Consider the following 20,812-nt stretch of genomic DNA (forward strand, 5'->3'; position numbering starts at 1 on the left):
TCTGAAAATGCAGCCATACTATCCCCTAGCTGCCTCTCACTGTTACACTAACAAAGAATCTGGTGTAAAAAATATGTTAATATTCCTGAATTCATTTTACATCCAAGGATCCTCCTTTTGTAAAAGGTGGAGATCCACAAGGTTGAGTTCTTTCTGCTCACTAGTCAGGAGGAGCCTGACTTTCCAGAACAACAAAAAGCAATCTGATGAAACAAATAAACAGCTTGGAAATGTGCTTAGTGCATTAGTAACATCCCCAGTCAATAATGTATTTAACCAGATTGATTTTACAAAGGCAGTCTGTACAAGGTTATCTGCTTCATGAGGGGCTTTTTTCATAATATAAACTGCAGGTGTGAGCTAAAATTTCTTTTCCACAAGTAAAAATAAAACTCCTACAGTGGCAGTCACTGTGTCTCTGACAGCAGTGCTCTTGGTCTCAGACCCACAATCTGGCATACACACAGCTCATCAGAACCTGTGGTGGAACATTTGCAAAGGAGCTGACTGCTTCTCAATCCTTTGTTATTCTTTGAAAGCAGAATAATAACCTGTGTCAAAAGGATTCAAAGCCATTTACAGCCTTTTGGGATTTTAGGTGTTTGTAGCCACCACTCTGTAGAGACACAAGGGGTGCATGGCAGAGAATCAGAATTTTTTTAGCATCTCATTGACAACACTGCACATTAGGAAAGCACTTCAGACACAGCCTCATTCAAAAAACATAAGTCAAGATTTCCCTGCACAAGACTGCACAACTACTCCCAGAATTCTAAGTACTTTGAATGTCTTCTGGAGATCAGAAAAGCAGCAGTGGCTTGGCAAGCATCTCCAAGAGGTTGCACACTTACTGCACTGCTTTAACAACGTCATTGCCATCTACAAAAAACAGGCACACACTGGAAACAGGGTAAAAGAGTCTGGTTTAGGTCTATGCCTAACCTCAGTATTGGCTTGCTCTCTCCTGAGGGATAGGAAAATATCTACATTGAAATTACAATGATTCAACTCTCCAATCTGCTTTTAGCAGCTTCTGCTCTTCGACCTAGCTTTTTCAAAAGGAACATGTCATCTGGGGTATTTTCAGGCACTCCTTTTTGGCCTTTCTGTGGTTCTCCACATGCAGACATCGAAATTCCCTTATGAAGTCTTTATTTCCACTGAGCAATCCTGGTTACATTATTCACCAGCATACCAACAAATGTAGTCACATATTAACTCCTGCTAACTTCTGAGCTTTGTGTTTTCTGCAGTGTTCTGGGCACACAGCTCACACTGCTTCTGCTGCACAGCAGTCACCAGCAAACAGCCATCGAGTTCTAATCAAGGGAACGTGATGTTCCGGCTCTCTCTGAGAATGCTTGTTGAGAAAGTATGGCTCTGGTGGAATTACTGCTAAACCTCTGTCCATTTCTCAAAATATTCAGGTTTCAATCTACCCCGCTAATGATGAAATAGAAATGTTTTCCTGTTTGTTACCTGATTCCTGGAAAATACGAGGACAGTTTTGGTAACTCTAGAAGACATAGAGACAGTTTAAAGCCATTTAATCTTTTGAGGTTGCTTCAGGTACTTTATTTCTGAGATATTTAATAACTTACAGGTCTTCCCTTTGGTCCTCGTTCTCCTCGTGGACCTTGTGAGCCTGGAGGTCCCTAAAAGAAAGACCAGAAATATTTTCAAGTTTAACTCTTTTATTTTAAATATTTAAACTCTTTTAAACTAATGATTAATAAGGCTCAGCAAATACGAAATGTTTATTTGAAAATTAATTTGTGGAGTTTTTCTACATCATCATGAAGAAAACAGTTTCAATCACCACGTACTCAATACTTCTCAGCTGGACATTGCCTGAAGGGAGTAGAGCCATGAGGAAGAGATCTACAAAATGGTTTCATCTTTTATGTGCTCTACAGGTTAATCTAGCAAAGGTTTTCTGAATGCTGGAGGCTCTTTGTGTGGAGATGTACAGGTTTGAGACACCCTTCCTGCTAGTCCAGGACTGCTCTGTGCTCAGCCACAGCATGGACCATCCTGCAGCTCCTCCTGCTCCTGCTGCAGAGGCATCCCCAGCATCCACCAGGCATTAAGGGCCTCAGATGTCCATGTGCTACAAGCACACATCCATTCACTCTGGGCATGGGCTGACCTGACACTGCTAAAAACATCCCATCACCATCTCGCCTTCTCCATGCCAGTGGCTCTGCAGATAATACCCACTGAGGTGTGGAAGAATCCTCCTTCCCATCACCCTCACAACACAAACCAGACATGGCAGGAAGAGGCAGATGCCTCATCAGAGAAGCAGAGGATCAAAAAGTACTCACAGCTGGTCCCGGGCGGCCTCGTATGCCTGAAACCTAGAGCAGGGAATAGAAATTGAAATCACCACAAGTCATGGCAAAAAGATTAAATAAATAAGTGAATTACAATTATTCAGGCTCAACCTATTGATTATTTAAATCTGTTTGTCTTCACACTAGAAAGGAATAAATACAGAATTAAATTTTATTTCACCCCTTTCTTGATACTAATTTACCATTACATTTCTACTAAAATCTAACCATAAAAATAAAGATTTAGTTCTTCTGCCTTCAAACTTACAGGAATTTCTAATGTTACCTATGTGAAACAGCATACTTAATTCCACTCCTTTCATCCTCAGGCTGTACAGTTTTGTTGTATTTATTTCATTACTGCAAGTCTGCTTTAAAGCACTAATATGTGCACTTCTAGGGTGTGCTGATGGATTAATAAAATATTGACTTACAGGTGGCACTATTCCAGGTTCTCCTTTTTGTCCCTGTAGGAAAAAGATACCAAAACATCAGACGCCAAAAAAGAAGTGCAAGTACAATTAACAGTACCAGTTTCACCAATACCATCTCTGTGATTGTGATAAAAAGTAAGGTTTCCTTAAAAATACAACAAGACTAAATTAAAGTACCTGTGACCTATAATCCATATTATTTTAATGCCCATGGAAACTGATTAAATGAAAGCCATACATTAACATTATCCTTTAGCTGCAGAAAAATACTGTCTGAAAGATAAATTAAACTAAAAATACATGAAACTTTTCTGTTAGAACTGCTAGAAAGAGCTAGAAAATACATTGGAGTCCTGTTGTTGGATGATTTGATTCATATGAAGTACAGAGCCTAGAGCAGCATTTAGAATCCATTTCTTCAAGATACTAAATTAAAATATGTATCATCAAATCCATGGATATAGAAATCCATCTGCAGCCTAGGGACAGAAGACAATGATATTGCTTAGCTTCAGAGTGAAGGACAACAGCACTTGACAATTGACTTTGAGCTGAATGTGTTGACAATGATTACATGTTACATCAAATAACTGGGTTTAGATCTACTGGTAGTAACTTTTTCTTTAAGGAAAAAAGAGTACTTTGCAAAGATAAAAAAATTCCTGCCTTGCTTATTAAGTAATAAATAATAAGGTGGGTACAGTCTATTTATTTCCATAAACTACCTCTGTAGATAGCACTTAGTTTTGGTGAGTGCATGTACTTGATCATGTAAAAGTTATTTCAATTATTTCTTGCAGTTGCTTACTATCTCAGCAGCCTATTTATGGGAATGCCTTCATTTCTTTTGTGAGAACAGGTCTTCCCTTTGTTTAATTGCACACAATGAGAGAGGCTGCCCACAAAATCATGGCTCTGGGCAAGGACACACTATTCCAGTGCTACCTCCTGCCCACTGTGCAGCTCAGCCTCAACACAAAAACCAGCTGCAAGCTTTAACAGTTCTACTGACAGAATGGTCCCTTCCCTCAGCCTGCAGCACTGCTAGAGGTGACACAACCAAACTACTCCAGCTGGAATTCCTCTGATGTAGACAGCAGGGATTTTCAGCCAGGGGATTCTCTATATTAAGATCAGGATTTCTGCCTGCATCCCAAGGTTTTTTTCACATGGATTTCAATCTCCCTAGCCACCAAGGAAGGCCAAGAGAAAGAGCTACATGTTTTTAACAGAATATGTGTATCTTTTGTGATATGTTTCAAGGAGATGCATGGGAGCCTTTTAACATTAGTAATACATGACCAAAAAAAAGTAAAGGAAATCTTACCTTTCTTCCTCTACCTATGAGAAAAGATAAAAGAAGAAGAGAGAAAAAATTAGTGGTTTTACTCTGAGAGACAGAATACAATAAAAGTTGAGTGAAGATGTTGCACTAGAGTCATCCCTGATCCTGGATGCAAAGGGGTGGTGCATTGTGTACAGAGAGCTGTGGGAGCTCCCAGGGACACACACACTCTCCCTGGTTCAGGTGTGAGGAATCACAGCACAGTGCAAAAATGTCCTCTGATTCTCAGCCTTTTTCTTCATGGCACAGAATAACAAAGAACACTTTGGGAAAGCAGAGTATCTTGTGGGGGATTGTCAGATGCTGGCCTAATGACTGACAGGAAGTCAAGGGAAGATTTATTACTGACTCCAACAATAACTGTTGATGGATATTACATGATATTTTTCAGAAGACAGAGTTCACAGAGGGATTTTTGAACTTTTCTTTTTTAGAAAGCACCTGCACTATCATGAGCATGCATTCAGAGTCATATAGCTGCACTCATGCCCACAAAAATCCTTCAGGACAATATTTGATAAATACCTCAAATAACAGTAAGGAATTTGGGAATGTATCCCTACTGCTTTTATATTTGCTGGGTGTACCCTGCTGGTGTTGGCCCAATGCCTTCCAAAACAGAGCAGAATGCACCATTTATTTATTAATGCTCAGCACATCTTGCTCCACTGCTCAATTACACAAGTCCCTGCTTTGGTCTTTATCTCTACTTTGTTCAATATTAAGCTGATCAACAGCAATTATATCTCCTGAAGAAATTAATTTTTATACATTGAATGTAGCTCTAGTAATTCAATACACAGTATTATGTAGCTTTAATTGCAAGGTAAAAAAAAAAATTCTATTAGGAAAATTGAAGGTGGATTCCTTTATCCAAGTCTCTCCAGGAAAAAGAACTAGACTGTAAAAAAATAATATTTGAGGTATTGCAGAAAAGATGCAACTAGGGAGTCAATAATAATTCACATTTCTTTTATATCTCACAAAGGGAAACATTTTAAATTTACTCAGTTTAAATTTATTAGAGGGTCCCTGAACTGAGCATTTGAAAGAATGCACTTATCATATATAGTTATGTATTCAATATATATTTATCTTAATATGTTTATTATATATATCTTTATCTTTCAGATAAACCACAAAACAAAGCCAGAATTCAACCTCCTCAAAATATCAAAACAGATTCCAGACCAACCTTTTAGCTGTAAAGCCATTTGGGCTTGTATCAGACTCATGGTTTAAAGCAAACTGTTTTGAGTCAGCTATGGGGCAGCCCAAGAGGGGTGATTACTGCCCAGTATCTACTATTTTCTGACTTAAATTTTCACCATAAAAACAGCATTAGGAACTTCAATATCACAAGCTTCCTAGTTCTTTGGGTTGTCTCTCCTTTCAAACTGGAAAAGACTCTTACCAATGGTGGGGTCAAAATCCCGTGGTGTGTGGGGACACACAGGACAGCATTCTCCTGGGGGCACCTGGGGGTTCTCACACTCCAGCATATCCTGACACAGGATTTCATCGCAAAGAATAGCTCCATTGTCACAGACACAGATTTGGCATGGTGAGGGCTTCCAAATATCCCTGTTCAGGTACATCTGTCCATTCTGAGTGCAGGCCATTTCTTCACCATCTTCTCCTGGGACAGAGGAGAGAACATAAAATACATTTTCCTACCATGAAATCAAAGGAATGGGACTGGACAAGGAAGCAGCACATCTGGAGATGAGAAGCAGCATTACATACAGAGAGGAAACAGTGCACCAGCATAGCTAAAGCTGGTTTTAAGGACTTTTAAGAGATGAGCCTTTCTTATTTTACCACCTTATTTCTTGATCAGAAAGAAGTAAAATAGAGTCACCAATTTCCCCACAATATCAAAGGAACTTTGCCTCATGACTCTTTGGGTGTCATTCTGCTCAGTGGGGTGTCACTTCTGCCCGGAGGAGCTCCTGCTCTGTGTAAGTGCTGAGCACAGGGCATTGAAGAGGTCTGACTGGGGACAAGAACCTGTGACTTCTGTCTGGAACAGCACATGTTGCCTGCTCCCTGCTGGCTTACACAGCCAGATGGGACAGGGTTCAACAGACATGGCAGCAGTTAGGGGAAAAAATGAAGATTATCCCATTTATTGGGTGAGGTTTATTTATTGGTGCAGGGGAATACCAGCACAGAGAATCAAATCTTATTCACACAATCACACTTACATTTGTACTGTTTTATAAGTCTTTGCCTCTGTTTTCTTCCTATTTTGTAGCCAAACAGACTGGATGTGTTTGGATTGTTTTTAAATCATGAGTTGAGTATATCTCACTATTCTTCTCCTAAAATTAAAATACGTCAGAGAAAGTAAAGTAGAAAGTTTTGCTTGTGTATCCAACATTTCCCAGAGTGCCCTGGCAGCAAGAAAAGACTTTTCATTTTGTCCTAATGAATATTTCATCCCCTAAAGGAGCAAGCAGCTGCAAAACTAAAGAATCGTCCCGAAGCTGTCCCTAAACCATGTGTCACAACTTGCAAACCAAGAATCCCAGTGCCAAGACAGTGTCTGAGTCACACACGGCAAAGCTGTCACTCACAGTCCAAAAATTATTCTCCTGACCCCTGAGATGCTGCAGAGAAGATTGAACTCACGTGGGTGGGAGCTCCATCTGACCACAGAAATCCCTCCTAGCAAAAACAGCTTTGGAATTGGACAATCTAGCTAAAATCCCTACCAAAAATTCCCAAACAGGTCTAATTTGCAACAGATACAAGAGTGAGAGTAGGGTCAATTATATACACAGGATATATCCCCCTAATCAAAGATCATAACCACTGGTTAAGCAAACCTGTTACTAGTGCAAAAATTAACAGCTCTAAGCACAAAGACAATTTCACTGTTCTATACATTTCTGTCCTAATTTAAACCAGATGTAAACAGAACATTACAAAGTAATAAATATGAGCAGATTTGGAATTTCAGCTTTGTGCCTCATCTCAAGGCCAGTTACTCCATCAATGTCAAAGCTTGAAGAAAGGGAGCAGATGTGTCATTAACTGTTGCCTGCCATCACTAACAGCTTTCTAACACAAACTCAATTTGAAATTTTCACCAGGTCAGCTTCTCTTCATTTGCTTTATTACACCAAGAGACAAAGTGACTCAAAGAGGTGCTGCAGAAGCTTGGGAGGAAATGTTTTCAGTGTGAAGTAAAGACATCAACCAAGTGCGCTGTACAGTCCATTTATGACACTGTGAGAATCATTTTCCAAACTGCAGATCGTATTTTGGAAACCACTCTTCTCACTTCTCCCTTGTGAGCATGACATAATGCACTGTCTGACATATTTAGCCTTTTCCCCCCAGATGTCTGGCATATGGTCTATGTCTTCTTTAACGTATCACCCACAGAACTCGTTGTGCTGTTCAAAAGAGCATCAGTTTGCATAAATGAAATTTCTAAGTTATTGAGCCCAAAGTCAGCATTCTGTCATAACTTCAAATAAACCACATAGCAACTGCTTTGGCAAATCAGAGCTGAGCCAGATGGTGACTAGCTTCTGCCTGGGTCCCACTCAGCAGCTGGGAAAGAGGCAGACAAAGGCAGGGGGAGAAGCACATACCAATTTCTGAAAGCTACTAAGAAGTCTGCTTCCCTATGAGATTGCAGATATGATGGCAATTAAAAAAAAAAAAAAAAAAAAAGCACACAACAAATCCATTAAGAAAACAAACAAAAAGCCCACAAAAACAAAACCTACCACCTCATGTCAGAAAGCACAACAGTACATCTTTTGATTACATTCAGTGCTCCTAGGTTTTTTTCTGCTGTGACTGCACTATACTGAAAGAGTAACCTGGAAAGGGCAGTTGTTTCAAAGCCAACTCATTTCACAAGAACATTTTGACATTTTATTCCCAGGCCTGAACTACAGGCATATTATCCAGCTACACCCAGAGTGGTAAAGGCAGCAAAGGAAATCATTCTACCATTTCCTTTCTGGCTTGGAAATTTGCAGTTTTGTTCTAATCACAGAGACAAAGTCACAAATTCATTATATATCACATGCTCTTTCTACCTCTACAGTTGTAACATAAGGTGCTGAGTGGCTTGTGAAGCAGTTTTGGAAATTTTTAATGAGGCAAAAGGATTTACTAGGCCATTAACCAATTCCTTTCTTACCAACAAAAAAGTACAACTCTAGTTGGTACTGGACCTGACTAAAACCTGACAGGATTCAAACACACTGAATTTCAAAGCAGTCTGCAAATATAAAAGGCAAGGTAGGAGAGATACCCAATAATACATTTAAGGACATTCATCCATGAGCTTACAACCAACATTCAGAAAGAGGATTTCAATGCAAAGCACAGTAAGTAAAAAGCAATTTTTTTCCTGCTATATATTGATGTGTTGGAGTACGGTTTTAAAGAACAGATTTAGCAGCAAACTGTCGATAACAGCTAATTTACTGGATCCTCAGACACAGAGACTATGCATAAGTTGCTTAGAAATAAAATCACACCAGGTACTGACATACCCAGGCCCCATTTGGTGTTACCACTGAAGCCATACTAATTACTGGGAGGGGAGGAAGGGGACAGGGGACCCAGCATGTCATCCCAGCCACTAGATGGCTGTCAATGTCTGTCAGTCATCACGAGCCAGTGTCAAAGTTTGTGCACACACCAGGTGTGCAAGGCCTCCTCTGCTTTGGGCTGCTTGCGCCAAGCTCGTTTTCATTTCAAGTACATCTCTCTGAAGGTTAATTCTCAAGCCAACAGCAGGACAAGGGTTTGAAAAGACAGCATATGAAATCATTTCAATTTCTCACCACATCATTTTGAAAGCAACACCTGGAAATTTACTGCTGCTTCATTTGCTGTTTAAAACTACTTACTTCACATTATTGTGCCCATACTGCTTTCACTGATTCCTGGTTCACATCTTGCACATGGAAAAAGGAAAGTAAGGTCTGGACATAAAACCAGGGAGAACAAATAGAAAGAAAGAAAGAGGGAAAATGACACCACAAAAATGTGCACCATAAAAAGTAGAAGCAGTGACCCACCACCACCTCAGCTGAGGTGATGGCAGGTATATGAAGGACAGGATTACATCTTTCAGTGACCTACTTGAAAAAGATAAATGGTCCAAGCAAAATCTGCATATATGAGTGTTTTCTGCAGACATGAACAGCATTGAGTCATAGATAAAATGACAAGGAAAAGAAAAGGATCTGGCATCAAAGTAGCTCCATTTCATCACATTTTTACTGGTCCTACCAAATGTGCTAATTAAAGGAGTCTAGAGACTGACAGACCTACAGTGGTTGAGCACACAGTCTAACAATAGCAAAAAAGATGACGAGTGGTACTGAAAGGAGTGTGCCAGTTTTAGGCTTTCTTCTGCCAGGAGAGGCTTCTTGATGCATGGTGTAACCAAAGCCCAATTCTTTTGCATTGTTTAACATAAAAAGATTGGAACAGAAGGAGTATAGTCATTTAATGAAAAAGGGCTGGAAATAAAACAACTTGCACAGGGGTCTTCTCATCCTCTTTGTCATCCCCACGCTAGTTTGTGAAAAGCATAGGGAAATATAAGATTACACAGATACAGTGGTTTTAAAGTTTAAAAAGCTAGAAAATGAAAAGCTGAGTTTTGAGATATGAATTACAAAAGTTAATCCTGCTAACTCACAAAGCAGAGGTGCATAAGTAAATCAAAGTGAAAGATGATACATGCCAACAATCATTCTGCAGATGTACTGTTGTGCATCTGTACAGACTGCCAAGACAGGGACAAGAGGAGCTTGGTGTTAGTAATGTTTGACTCTCAGCCTGCTGCAACAATAACATAGGGCTTGATCCAGATCCCATTAAATCAATGGGAAAAACCCTCTCATTTATTCCAATGAGAATCAGATTGCCTGTTTTGTTTATACTTTGGTAAATTTTTTGTAGTAATAAAGTATTATCTTTCATAATACTAATACATATGATTTACAATACTAATATATATCATATATGAAATTACTGTAACTTGTAAATTATAATGTAAACATCAATTATTCTGAACATCAGATAGTTTTCAGGAGTGCTGACAAATACAAGATCTATTTTGCATTTGTTGCATAGAAATAACTCTTGTTAATAATGATTGACAGAGAGAAATCACGTAAGTACTTTACAGTTACATAGATGAGGATGAACCTGGAATACTTTACTAATAAAAGACTGAACTGATGCACAATTTTGCCAATTTTGTGCACATAAGCATTTAGGAAGAGAGGGGAGTTCCAAGTTACTGCCCCATCTCCCTTGTAAAAAAGTGGGTAAGAACAAATCTCTTGCATTATACTTATGGGAATGTACACAGGCACAAAGTTTAAAACACAAGCCTGTACGAAAACAGATTTCATCAGAACTTTTTCTCAAGAAAAGAGGTGGGAGGGTTAATCCATCCTCCAGAGTTTCTGCTCCAAAAAAATCCTAGGAGATAATTTGCAAAGCTGACAATTAATAATCCTTTTTAACAGCATTCCACAGAATAAAAGGTGTTGAATGCTTTAAAGTCCAAGTGAGTTTCAATATGATTGAGATTAACCCTCTAGACAAGGAGCTATAAGCCTTCAAAAGTAGAAAAGTTCCATGGTATTCTCTTAAATAATGCAGATAATTTTAAAACATGTTCTTTTCAGCTGGAAAATTACAGGCTCAACTGCTTTTCCTGCAGAGGCACAAATACCATTAAGTATGAATAAATACTCTGAAGCATCAAGGTGCAAAAGTCAGCTCCCAAGAAGAGACTTAATGGTTGAAATTGCTGTGACCATCAATGAAGCCATCCTAAATGACATATACTGCATCTGGCCAGTTGCTTCTGCCAGGCACTAAGGGCAGGGAGTTGACCCTCTGAGATTCACCTGCCAAGAAAACCCAGCCTCCAAGCTTTAAACAGCAGTCCAGAAGCAGAAAGTAACTGCAGAACAATACACAGGAATATACAATACATAACCAATACAGAAGAAATAATCTCTCAGGTAAATGGCTTTCTCCCAGAAAATTGTGGCTAAATAAATAAATCTGTTTTCCACTCAGTGTTGTCATTTAATTTTGTCTGAATGGGGGAAACTGAACAGGAAAAACTATGCTTAGGAAAGAGTTAAAAACCTCCAAATTAATTGTAAATCAATATCTGAAGTATGCAACTGCTTCTACACGTACTCGGATGGAATCAATGCCACCCTGCAATTGGTTCAGTGGCCCCTATTTCCCCTTTTTCTCACAGGTTCGTGAATTCATGTCTCCATCAGGGCAAATAGAAGTTTTGCTTGCCTTTTTATGGATAAGTTTCATTTCCAACACAGAACAATCAAGAACAATGTTTTTATTACAAGATCCAACACATGCTGAATACAAAAGCAGAAAATACTGGGATCCCTTCCAGTAAAAAGGCTTTCTCTCACTGTCCCACAGCACTATCCAGTGTTTATTACACTATTCAATTCCCTAAAAGCAAACCATGGTGTTGTATCTGCATCTTAACCTCACTGGTTCTGAACTGCTGAACAAGAATGTATAAACTTCAGACAAGGCAGGAAACTGTGCAGAAGCAATTCACTTGAACCTTGCTCCAAGTTTAGTCAGACTGGTCCTTTCCTTTTGGTTATCCCAGTCTTGGACACGTCTATCTCAAAAGTACTCAGCTGAACTAACTCATTAAAGTTATCCCATGAACAAGGTTAGATGTAAACATGTTTAATTTCTTTTTCTCTGTTTTTACTCCAGTTCACAAGTGGGCTGGCTGGGTGCCTGCAGGAGAATAGGGTGAAGAGGGAGTTGAAGAGCCTGATATGCCAGCAGTGCTTATACAAATGCTCTCAGATGACCGCATTCAAGCCTCCAGCATACAGTGGGAAATAAAATTACTTCCAAATGTCCAAGGCTGCACAGAGACTGTCATGGGGAGACATTCAGGGCACGCCTGAGAAAACACTATTGCAGATTTCAGCATTTGGAGCACATCAGTCAAAAGCTGAAATGGGTAGCAGGGTCCCTGGTCTCTGCTGGAGCCCACGAACGCTCTGCTTGGACTTTGTCATGCAAGGTAGTTAAAGTCAGTTCAGCTGCTGCTGACTCAGTGCAGAAAAAGCCTAAACAAAGTCCTTATCATGGGCAATTATTATGTTCTATTATCTCAAAAGAGGCTTGAGGCAACAGAGATCGTTCAGTTTTATAAGCAAAATGTTGGAGCGCATTCTTGACTAAGGGATTATATTTTTTAAAAGGAATCACTTCTTTTGCATGAAGCCAGGCTAGTCCCAGAGAATCATCAGATTCTTTTGGTGGGGAGTTCACAAAGAGAACACAGAGCAAACACGTTTCAGGCAGTGGAGGCAGGGCCTGGGCTTGGCACTGCTGAACACAGACAAGTTCAGCAATGCAGGCATTGTCTTTAAAATTAAAACAAAACTAAACCTGCAATTAGTACACTGCCTAAAATATAAGAGGTTGAAACCTTCTGAAAGCAAACACACCCGGACAGTGGAAATTCTGTCCAACTTGCTGCTACTGGAAATTAAAGCAAATGTGATCAGGACAAAATGAACTGCACATAATATTTCTAAACTTAAGTCTAAAATAGCAAGATTACAGTAAAAATGCAATATTATTCCACAGTCTATTTTGGCTCCCTTTCTGCAATCCATAAATGTTTGGTTTTGGTCTTTGCAAAAGCCAGACTTGGACTGCTGTGAATTAGTAAAAAGAATGCATTTTGGCTGTGAAGAAAATTCTCCCAGCTACTTCCTGTGTCATTATCAGTGAGACACAATTTCCACTCACAGTCCATTTGGAATCCTGTAGTAAATTCACAAGAAACCACCCTGTCTGTCCAGTCAGCCAGAAACCTATGGTCCAAGGAGCAAGCTGTGCAGGGTAAGACTGCACTGTGTCAGCCAGGTTCTGAAATAATCATCTCTTGATGCTCCCAGCACTGATCTCTAAGGAATGTCACCATGATCCAGCCACCAGCTGGACTAAGAATTGCCAACCATTACTGCTTTGAGCTCATTAGTCCCACCAGGTCTTCATTCACCTTGCTACCCACCCATTCAGCCCCACACTGAGTACTCCCCCAATTTGCCTATGGATGTCTATGGGAGATGCTGTCAAAGTGCTGCTCAACCAAAAGTAAAACGCGGCTTTACTTGTGCACCAAGCCAACCATCGCATAGAAGGCAGTGAGATTTAACCAATTCAATAGGAAGTGGAAAATGCATTAAATAAATAGCCCCTAACTGTCTATTCTTCTCTGTACCCGTCTATTCCAAATCTTACAAGTTCCACTCAGTTTCACTCAGCTCTAATATCAGTCTAACTGGTAAAAGAGAAATGCACTGCAAAATAAGTGGCTTGCCTTCCTTGTTTTGCAGGATTTAGCTCTTTTGAAGTCACACAAAATGCATATGGATGTCTTTTATTATATCTAAGAGAAACACTTGCTGCTGCCCAAACACCCTCATTCTTTGAAGCCATATACATCAAAGTTCAGTAGAAACCTATCATTACATGCTGCCTTTTCCACAAAGCTATTCTACATTGTGGTTTGCCAAGTGGACTCCTGTAATCCCCTAAGTGCATCCTTGCTGGTTAATATCACCCTCTTTTTCAACTAAAAATAAAGATTTGTAATTAGCAAGAAAGCTCAATTCCATAATTAAAAATCCTTGCATTCCAACAGGCTCAGCATTTCAAACTGAAGCGAAAGCTGCCCAGTGTTTGGGTGGAGTAGGAAGGTATTGCTGGAAAGCTGTACTCATAATATGCTGTTTGTACAGCAAAACCATTCATTTGCTGATATTCTGGGCATCTAAGAAATTAAAAAAGAAGAATGGTAAGCAAAAAAATCTGCAAAAATTTCAAGAACAAAGCCTCTTGTTTCTTTTCTGCCACCATTACCTTTAACCACAGTTGAGACAGCTCAGTCAGCAACTTCTGGTTCCAAGTTGACATGGAACAGACCTTAGCAGCCCTCAGGGCACCCTGGCTGCTTTTTGCACAGCATCAGGGAGGAAGGTTCTAAAACAGAAGCCTAGTTTCCAAGTGTAATCCTGAAGATAATCTCACACATGTACATGAGGAAGAGACAGGGATTTAGATGTGTTTTATGCCCAAGCGAGAGTTAAACTTATTTATTACTTACAGATATAGGAGCAATAAGCAGTTTCCTCCTTTCAGTATGCAAAAAGAACAATGTTAGTAAGTAACATGTGAGTACGACTCGGCTCATTTCAATAAAGGTTTGGGATGAAAAAATCCTCAAAACTGAATAAAAAAGCAAGACAATTAGCATTGCTCAGGAATTTTTCTACAATGTGGGTTGTGGGGTTTTTCAGGGCTTTGTTTGTTGGAAAGCATTTCATGACTGAAATACCAAGGACAGTCTTTTTATTAGATACATAACTTGAAAACATTTTCTTTCATTCTCAGGATGTTTGAAATCACCTATTTCAGTCAAAAAACCCACTGAGATTTGCTACGGGGAACCTCACACCAATAAAAGTCCTGTAAAAAAATCCAAGTCAAACTGAAGAAAAATGTTTTCATTGACCTGACCCAATTCCATCTTTTTCATCATTTCTGAGTCATGAGACCTTTTCAAGGTTGCCCAAATTCATACTGGCTGGCAAGGGAAAACTTAATTATTTAAGAGCAGCTTCCCTCTAGCACAGGCTGGTGATTGTACAGTGCAACAAGGATGACTTCAAGTGGACTCATATTTGCAGACCAGTGTACTTTAAATCCCACTGGAAGAAGAACAGAGCTAGGTCAGGTGAAGAACATCCTCACTCCACTTTCAGAATGCTTCATAACTTCATTAAATTAAAGAAGGAATTTTAAGCAAAACTCACCTTCTTATTTTGCCTTGATGCAACAGTGGAAAAAGGCAACATTAACTTCATAAGAAAAATCTCATGAAAGAAGAACTCCAGCTATCTTTGCCACCTGGAGACCCTGTGTTACTGTATGATGCACTGGAATAAAGTTACATATTTTTATTTCCATTTTATTTTTAACTTGTCTTTGGTAGGGTCCCAATTCTTGGTCCATACAAATGTTTAAAAAAAGAGAAAAAAAGAAAATAAAAAGGTCAGCAAAGAAGACATACTATCCACCCTGTCATTTAGATGCATAGCAGTGATAGATGGATACATACCAGCCATTACTTTGCTCTGCTGCAGGATTATGGTTTCTGGGACAGAGGAAATGAAAGGCTTTTCTGCAGGCTCTCCTGCTCCTAATCATTGGATATCATTCCATACTTCAGGGAGGAAGCATTATGAACTTTGTCAGGCAAATAATCCATACTAAAAAGTTTGGAATGAATTAAAATTCAAGCAAGGATGCCTAGTTTAAAACAAACCAGCCGTCATCACCTCCAGCTACTGTTTGCTTTGAACTTAATCTACTTAGTATTTCCCTTACTTCCTCCTTTCAAAAACTACTTCATCATTTTTCAGATCTTTTTAATTTTACCCTACTATTGTTTCTTTGATATGAGCCTTTAAAAGCCCAAGGAGGCAGTATGCAAGTTACAATAACATTTTCTTCTAAAGCAAAGCACTCTGAATACTGACATCTTGTTGCACCACTTAACTCCCACAGCAGAGCTAGAAGCTGAAATTAGGTTCATGTAAATGCATACATAGAATACAAAAGAGAAAATAAAGCATTTCTATAAAAGAATGGAAACCTGTGTGTGGTTGAGAGAAGCATTCATGTTCAAAGGAAGCAACTCAAACATCAGGCTCAGGATCACTTCTAGGGAGCAATCCAGGCTATGTGGGCACTTTAGTGTGATTATGCCCCATTGCTGGTATCAAAATTTGGCCTTCAGTGCACTCAATAACCAGGATGAACAATACAGAGCACCCTGACATAAAACTGGGCTCTAACATGACCAGCCTTTGGGCTCTGAAGTGGAAATGACCAGCTGGAAGTCAGGAATCCTGCACTACACCTTTGACCCAATAAACAGTCGGTCTTAGTTTAGCCATCTCTAAACTTACATGATAATAAGTAAAACAAATATATGTTTTTTCCTTAGAGAAAAGGTTTTAACGAAAGAATTTGGCAAAAACGCAGCTTTTCAGCTATTTAAGTCTTTGGTGCCATTAAATGATAAACTTTAGTGGACAGAGCCAATGGTATCAAAAGACACTTATTAATGTCAGTGGGCTTTAATCCCAGCATTATCATACTTATATTTAGAGGTACTGAAATTGCATAATGCATCACATCAACTCCTTATAAACATCTTTCAGCATAGTTTTTTTTCCCTCTCTAATGCAGTGGTCCATTAGAAGTGATTATCTGTGGTACAAGAAATGCATCTCAAATTGCATCTTTCACACAGCATTTAAGACTACAATACAAACAACAAAATAACAACAGCCCAATCACTTGTTTCAACCTTACAGTTCAGGCTTCATAAAGAACACAAAAGGTTCACTTTAGGGTTCTGTGGGCTCATTTGAACAGGGAATTATTGCTGACTTTGCATTAAAACAATATACTGTTACTGAAACAGCAGTTTGGCATCCAAACATAATGCAAGTCCATTCACCAAATCTCTGCAGTATTTTTCTAATCACTCCCTGGGAAGCTCAAATAACATTTTGCTTGGTTCAGATCAACTCCAGCTAATCACAAACTCACCAGAGTCTTCAAAGGTCTTATTTTTCCTCAAAAAGTACCCTCATTTCCTATCTTTTTAAGTTCCTACATATTTTCATTTTCTGAACCACAAAACTCTTCCACTTCAACTTTTCCATTCAAGCCCCAAATTCTTTATTTTAAATCTTTCCCTAAGGAAAAACCATATATTTGCTTTACTTCGCCACCTCACACATCTGAGTGTTACACCAAGAAGACACCTTAACATGACAATTCCCCATTCAAGAACTGCTCAACAAGACTTTAAAGTACCAGTAATTCTGCAACAAGAAGTAAACCACAATACCTTAAATAGACAATCATTGGATGTTTCTTACTGTGAATTTAGAAATACGAATCCAGTTCAGCAAAATACTGAACATGTTGGAATACACTCTGGATAACATTGAAGACCAGTGCTTGTTATCTTCAAAGGGCAGAAGTGAGACTATTATTTTGGTTCTTCAAAGTCTGTAAGATATTTATGTTCAAGTCCTTTAAGAGGTGGCCTTATTGCCTGGATCACTACTTGCATTTTGGTGTAAAACAAGACAGGAACATCTCTGCAAATGAATGTGCTTTCTTCTACCTGGTGCTGCAATTCAATTAATCAGTTAAGGAAGTTACAATTCAGACTTAAGAGAGCTTTTGAAACAAATCTGGTCTTTTAGCTCCTTCAGAACCTGACAATCACCAAGGGCATCATCAAAACTACTCATTTTTCTTGAAAAAAATATCTGGAAATATTATGTTGCATTCACAGATGACATGAAGAATCAGCTCTGAGAAATCTGTAGCTGTCAGGAGATGGAGCCTTCTCCAGTTAGCACCAGCTAAATATTTTGATCTTCACTCCCTTGATCAGGAACTGTTTTTCACACAGATATGTACCTATTGGACAATTCCCAAAAGATTAGAAATAGCTGGCATCTATCCACAAAGTGCACTAGAGGGTTTGTGGCAATTTCCAAAATGTAGTATCCAATTGCTAGATTTATTTACACTAGTGAAGAAATGCAATATTGCCAATGCCCTGCCTCACTAACTCCTTCTCCACTGGTGGTCTGGGCTAACACAGCCTCATGCAGCCAGTGCCAACAAACTTTTCTGCAGATAAGGCTAAATATGTCATCACTATATTATTTTGCATTATCACTAACCCTACCGGGTTGGTAGGCTTGGAATCAAATTCATTTAAGGGTTGTTACAATCAAACAAATTTTCTCAAATAAAAGACACTGCAGGGCTAAAGGAGTGACAATTTCAGCCCACTAAAGATGCACACAAAAGACAGAGCATTCTGAGGGAGGAGTGTCCCACAGTGGAGATACAACACACAAGACAGACACAACTGATGTGCACAAACACCGAGGCCAGATATGAGCAAGGAGCCGGATTGTGCAGTGAGTCTGAGCTCTGAATCTCATCCCAGGCACAACTGCCTCACCTGTGTGCCACACCCAGACCTCCCAAATACTCCATGAACAGCCAGGACTCCAGAAACAGCTTTTCACCAGCCTGCAAGTACAACATAACTTCTGGCTTAAAGACAGCAGTGATCCAAAAGGGAGCTGCTGACACACCAAGAACATTACCTTGGGAGAGGACTTTCTGCCTGGCTCCTTTCAAAACTTCATGTGAGAGTTCAGGCTTTCAGCGATGTTGCAACATATACTTGATGCATGTAATATAACAAATTGATTCTAGCAGACCACCCACAAGAAGCAGGCTTTCAGTACTGAGTTGATAACACCACATGAATTAATTCTTCTCTGCTTCTATTCACCAGGGCCTTATTCAATGTTTGAAGTGAAATCCTTCAAGGCTTGTGCTCTTCTGACCTCTACCTGTTGTCATGATTCTGTTGCACAAGATAAAACAATGGACAGAACTGCATTAAGTGAGCAAGAGAGAATACCAGACAAATTCTCACAGACTAAATATACAGAATTTGTGTGAAGAGTTAGAGCTGCACTGAGGTTAATGGATCAGCATCCTCACTGACAGACTCTGCCACTGTTTACCACTGCCCTTCAGCACAGTCACCTGTACACCAGTTTTTAAACGATAAATTGTAGCAATTTTAAAAGCCACAGAATAAGATATGTGTCAAAGTGTGGTCCTCTGTGTTGTGTTCCTGAAGAACTATCAAAACAGATTAGCTGGGAGAATATAAAAGGAATATGGTTTTTTGCATCCAGGAATAAAATAAACATGCATAAATTAGTATCAAAAGGGAAAACCATCCTTCATAAAGTTCATTCTTATCATGGCCATAACTGGATATGATAAGAATGAACCTTTATATTGAAAAGAGCAAAATATTTTTTGAGTGATAAGTTTGACAAGAAAAGATAATAAGAACCTTATTGGAAACAGATGGTTTACACTGCTATGCTATAGATAAAGTTGTGTCAGCATTTCCATAAAAGGCCTCCCTGTTTCCAGCAGTTTCCAGCTGGCAGACAACATTTCTACCCCAGCTAGCAAGATAAAATCACAGCAGTAACCTGGAAAACACAGGGGAGGAGTAATTCTTGAGCTAGCATTGGAAAAGAGAGAGGGGATGTGTTTTTTGGAGGCAGCCCAGGAGAGGGTGTGCTGGTGTCCCAGCAGATTGCTGACAGGAGTGGCTGTGCACAGTGGTACCTCAGGCACTGCTCAGGCACTGCTGCAGTGACCTGGCTGGCACAGAGCCCCAGCCCACGGCACCTCCGTCCTGGGCTGTCCAAGATGCACAAACACTGTGCCATCCATGCACAAACATGCACATACAATACATATGTTCAAAATCAGTCATAAACCAAGGATAAGACCTGTTTGAAACAGAAAATAACACAGATAAGACAGCTGTTTGTGAGACATGGACAGGTTAGTCCTTAAAAAAGCCCAGTAAAAATCTCTGTATAATGGATGAGCCAGCACAGATTTCATTACTGCTGAAATCAACCCCAAGTTAACAAGTTACACTCGGGTACATTTTGGAAAACATTAGTTCAGCTTTTTCCTTTCCCAAAGTATTGACTGGTTTGATTTAGAATTGATGACTACCTGGGATAATTTAATGTATTTTCACTAATTTATCTCAATAAATTTGGATCAGGCTCCTCTTTGTACATTTACAATTCACACTGACTAGATCTCCACTCTTCTGCTAGAAACTTTGGAGTATTTGAATTTCCTCCTATATTTGTATCACAAATCTTTTTTTGACAAAGAATTTGCTCACTGCTTGACAGGGGAATTTTTGACAGGGTTTATTTGCGGCTGGCAGGCAGTTTTGATTTTCTTACTGTTGTAGAAGGCACTAAAAATGAATAATAAACACTGTAAACATGACAGATTAAATTTGTATCAGATGCCATGAGCTATTGCAGTTACTCTCATATGAAAACCATGAAAATGTACAAAGTGCCACAAAGGTTGCATCCACCTAAAGCTAGATAATAGTTATATATATATATATATGTAAAATAATATATTTTGTAAATTACATAAATGGGGTTTTTAATAGAAAATGCCCCCAAGAGGCAATTTTCAGAAAATTGAAGACTGTTGTTTTTTGGGTCTGGCTGGGATTTTTTTTGAAAGAAATTTGAGCGAACAACCAATTTAGCTGAGTATTGAGCTCTGTGACATTTTGGCAGGGGTGTAGCCTCCTCTGCAATTCTGAACTTGTAAATGCAAACACAAGAAATTATATAAATTTGGGTTTGTTTTGGGGTGTGTGGGGAATCTTCCCCGTACGTGTACTGTAGGACAAACAGGGAGAAGCTTACTTTCAAGATCAGAAGCATGCCACTGCGCACACCTGATAAACTGCTGTATTACATAGAATTTACTCTGATTTGGTTTTAATAAACACTCACCCCTTTCAAAATCTAGTAATTTAAAACCACAACCATGTAATTTGCTGGTTTTCTGAATTTTTTTTTTTTTTCCTATCAGGAGCAAATACCAGAAGTCAGTCTGACTTAGTTCTTGAAATATATTAT

General features: G+C 39.2%; 1 protein-coding gene across 2 annotated transcripts in view; it reads right to left on the reverse strand.

The window, feature by feature from the left end:
* COL5A2 (collagen type V alpha 2 chain) overlaps window positions 1–20,812 on the reverse strand; it is a 94,956-nt gene that overhangs the window by 40,585 nt on the left and 33,559 nt on the right. For both annotated transcript variants that reach the window (XM_033064835.2, XM_033064833.2), the window contains exons 2-6: window positions 5,530–5,754; window positions 4,098–4,111; window positions 2,771–2,803; window positions 2,328–2,360; window positions 1,602–1,655 (exon numbers count right to left, since the gene is read on the reverse strand). In XM_033064835.2, coding sequence (XP_032920726.1) covers window positions 1,602–1,655; window positions 2,328–2,360; window positions 2,771–2,803; window positions 4,098–4,111; window positions 5,530–5,754 — 359 coding nt within the window. The remainder of the gene's footprint in view (window positions 1–1,601; window positions 1,656–2,327; window positions 2,361–2,770; window positions 2,804–4,097; window positions 4,112–5,529; window positions 5,755–20,812) is intronic.

The sequence above is a fragment of the Catharus ustulatus genome, chromosome 7 (assembly GCF_009819885.2).
Source record: "Catharus ustulatus isolate bCatUst1 chromosome 7, bCatUst1.pri.v2, whole genome shotgun sequence".
Classification (NCBI taxonomy): domain Eukaryota; kingdom Metazoa; phylum Chordata; class Aves; order Passeriformes; family Turdidae; genus Catharus; species Catharus ustulatus.